The sequence below is a fragment of the Thrips palmi genome, unplaced genomic scaffold (assembly GCF_012932325.1).
Source record: "Thrips palmi isolate BJ-2018 unplaced genomic scaffold, TpBJ-2018v1 HiC_scaffold_5, whole genome shotgun sequence".
Lineage (NCBI taxonomy): Eukaryota > Metazoa > Arthropoda > Insecta > Thysanoptera > Thripidae > Thrips > Thrips palmi.
Window position 1 is genome coordinate 13,669,351 of NW_023144632.1, and position 1,855 is coordinate 13,671,205.

Genomic DNA, 1,855 nt, shown 5'->3' on the forward strand with positions numbered 1-1,855 from the left:
CAGTCCTGCAGCAGTGCTGTCCCGGCGCACACGGAACACGGTCTCGGTACCGCCTCGGCACCGCCTCGGTACCGCCTCACTCGGCCGCCCGGCCCGACTCGCCCGGCTACTTACACTGCCAAAGCGAACACCCGGCTGCATTTAAATCTCGTTTTGTCCGTCCGTCCGTCGGTCCGTCCGTCGTCTGTTTCCCCACTGTTTCCCCTCTGGAAGTTCCAAAAAGAACTAAGGATGGTCTCCTGCTTCGTGCCGTAGAGCCCCTGCCTCAAGGCACAGCAGCAACACCCGATGTATTTCCAAAATGCATTTACGATGCATTTCCAATGCTTTTCCTGCATTTCCAACGCATTTCCAATTCATTTCCAACCCTCAATGCATTTCCAATACATTTCCAATGCATCTGGCGAAAATACGAAAGGAGGACCAGCCATCGAACGATGCATCAGCATTGAGCTTGATATGCACCGTGCATGCATGATGCAGGCTGGTGCAGGCTGGCTGGGCGAGGCTGCCCGCCCCAGGGCCCAGGGCCTGGGCATGGCCTGGGCCCCAGCCAGCCCCGGGCTCGGCCGGGCTGCACTCTCTGCAGCTGCACTCAGCATGCAAGTCAGCCCGCTGCAGCCTGCACTGGCCTTGGCGTGGTCACTGAACCGGTCGTACACTGCCATGCACGCAGCGCGCGGAGGGCCTCGCGACTGCGTCCCCCCGGAGGGAGAGAGAGAGAGAGAGGGAGAAGGGGGGCGTACTCACGCTAACGTACGAGTCCTTTTAATCTTTTGGCCCAGTCCAACGACTGCCGCGCTGCCACGCTGCGGCTCCGAAGCGAGAAACGAGGAAACGAAGACGGTTTGGCATGCTCCACTGCCGCGGCGCTGCAGTGCTGCGGTTCCGGTTGTGTCCACTGGGCGATAAGGCGGCCGGCTTGTTGACGAGGGGCCGCGAGGGGCCGGCGTGCCTTGCAGTCGCTTGCAGTGCAGCGTGCAACAGTGGCGGCGCGTGGCGCGGGGACAAGGGGCAAGTGTGGCACGAGTGGACTGGCTGTAAGTGTCACTGCGGCTCTACAGGCCCTTGCTCATTTTGCTGAGGCAGGTCTGGACGCTGGCCGGCACGTCGGAGTACACGTTGATGCAGCCGGCGACTTCGTTGAAGAAGCCACGGACCGTGCTGGCCATGTCGGCGGCGTTCAGGGCGGAGCTCTGGAGGCATTCGTCCAGGAGCGTCTGCGCCTTGGGGGGAAGGGCCTGGATGTCCTTGAGCGCGGCCTTGACGCGCGCCAAGGCAACCTGGGCGTAGGACACCTTGCCCAGCCTGCTGGTGAACTTCGGCACGTCGAAGGCCTGGAAACAATCCAATGGGCGGAGTTCAAGCAGGGCTCAATAAATGCACATATTGCTTGATGGTCATCAACAACGACAGGAGCAATGCGTTCTCACCGCAGACAGCGCCACCAAGGCTACGAAGACGATCGCCAAACTGACGCGGGCCATGTTGATGGGTGGTAACAGTGAGGTGGCCGTCGGAGTGTCGCCTTTTATAGGGGACGCCACCGCGCGAAATGAAAAGCAACAAAGCGTGCGTGCGCGGCGTGAGGCACGAGGAGTCTATCAAACTGGCCGAAATTACTCGCCTTTGGCGGATAGAATTATCGCAAGTCACGATCCTGCGAAAGTCAAGTGGTCTGTGCAGTGTTTTGACACCGGCTGTTCGGACTTACGTGGAAGGCCGTGGCTGCGGCTCTGCACGCTCTGCACTGCACTTCCCCGCGCGCGGCCGCGGCCTCACACACTTGGAGTCTCGATGCCGTTGGCTGCCGGTGGCAGACAACGAAACAATGCTCGAGTCCGGTACTGCGCCC

At 61.0% G+C, this 1,855-nt stretch overlaps 1 protein-coding gene across 1 annotated transcript; it reads right to left on the reverse strand.

Annotated features, from left to right (window-relative positions):
* Positions 1 to 752: 752 nt before the first annotated feature.
* LOC117650482 lies at positions 753 to 1,533 on the reverse strand. Its single transcript, XM_034393941.1, has 2 exons — positions 1,434 to 1,533; positions 753 to 1,337 (listed from the first exon to the last, which is right to left on the reverse strand). The coding sequence occupies exons 1-2, from the start codon at positions 1,485 to 1,487 to the stop codon at positions 1,059 to 1,061; spliced, it is 333 nt and encodes a 110-aa protein (XP_034249832.1). The 5' UTR covers positions 1,488 to 1,533; the 3' UTR covers positions 753 to 1,058.
* Positions 1,534 to 1,855: the final 322 nt, after the last annotated feature.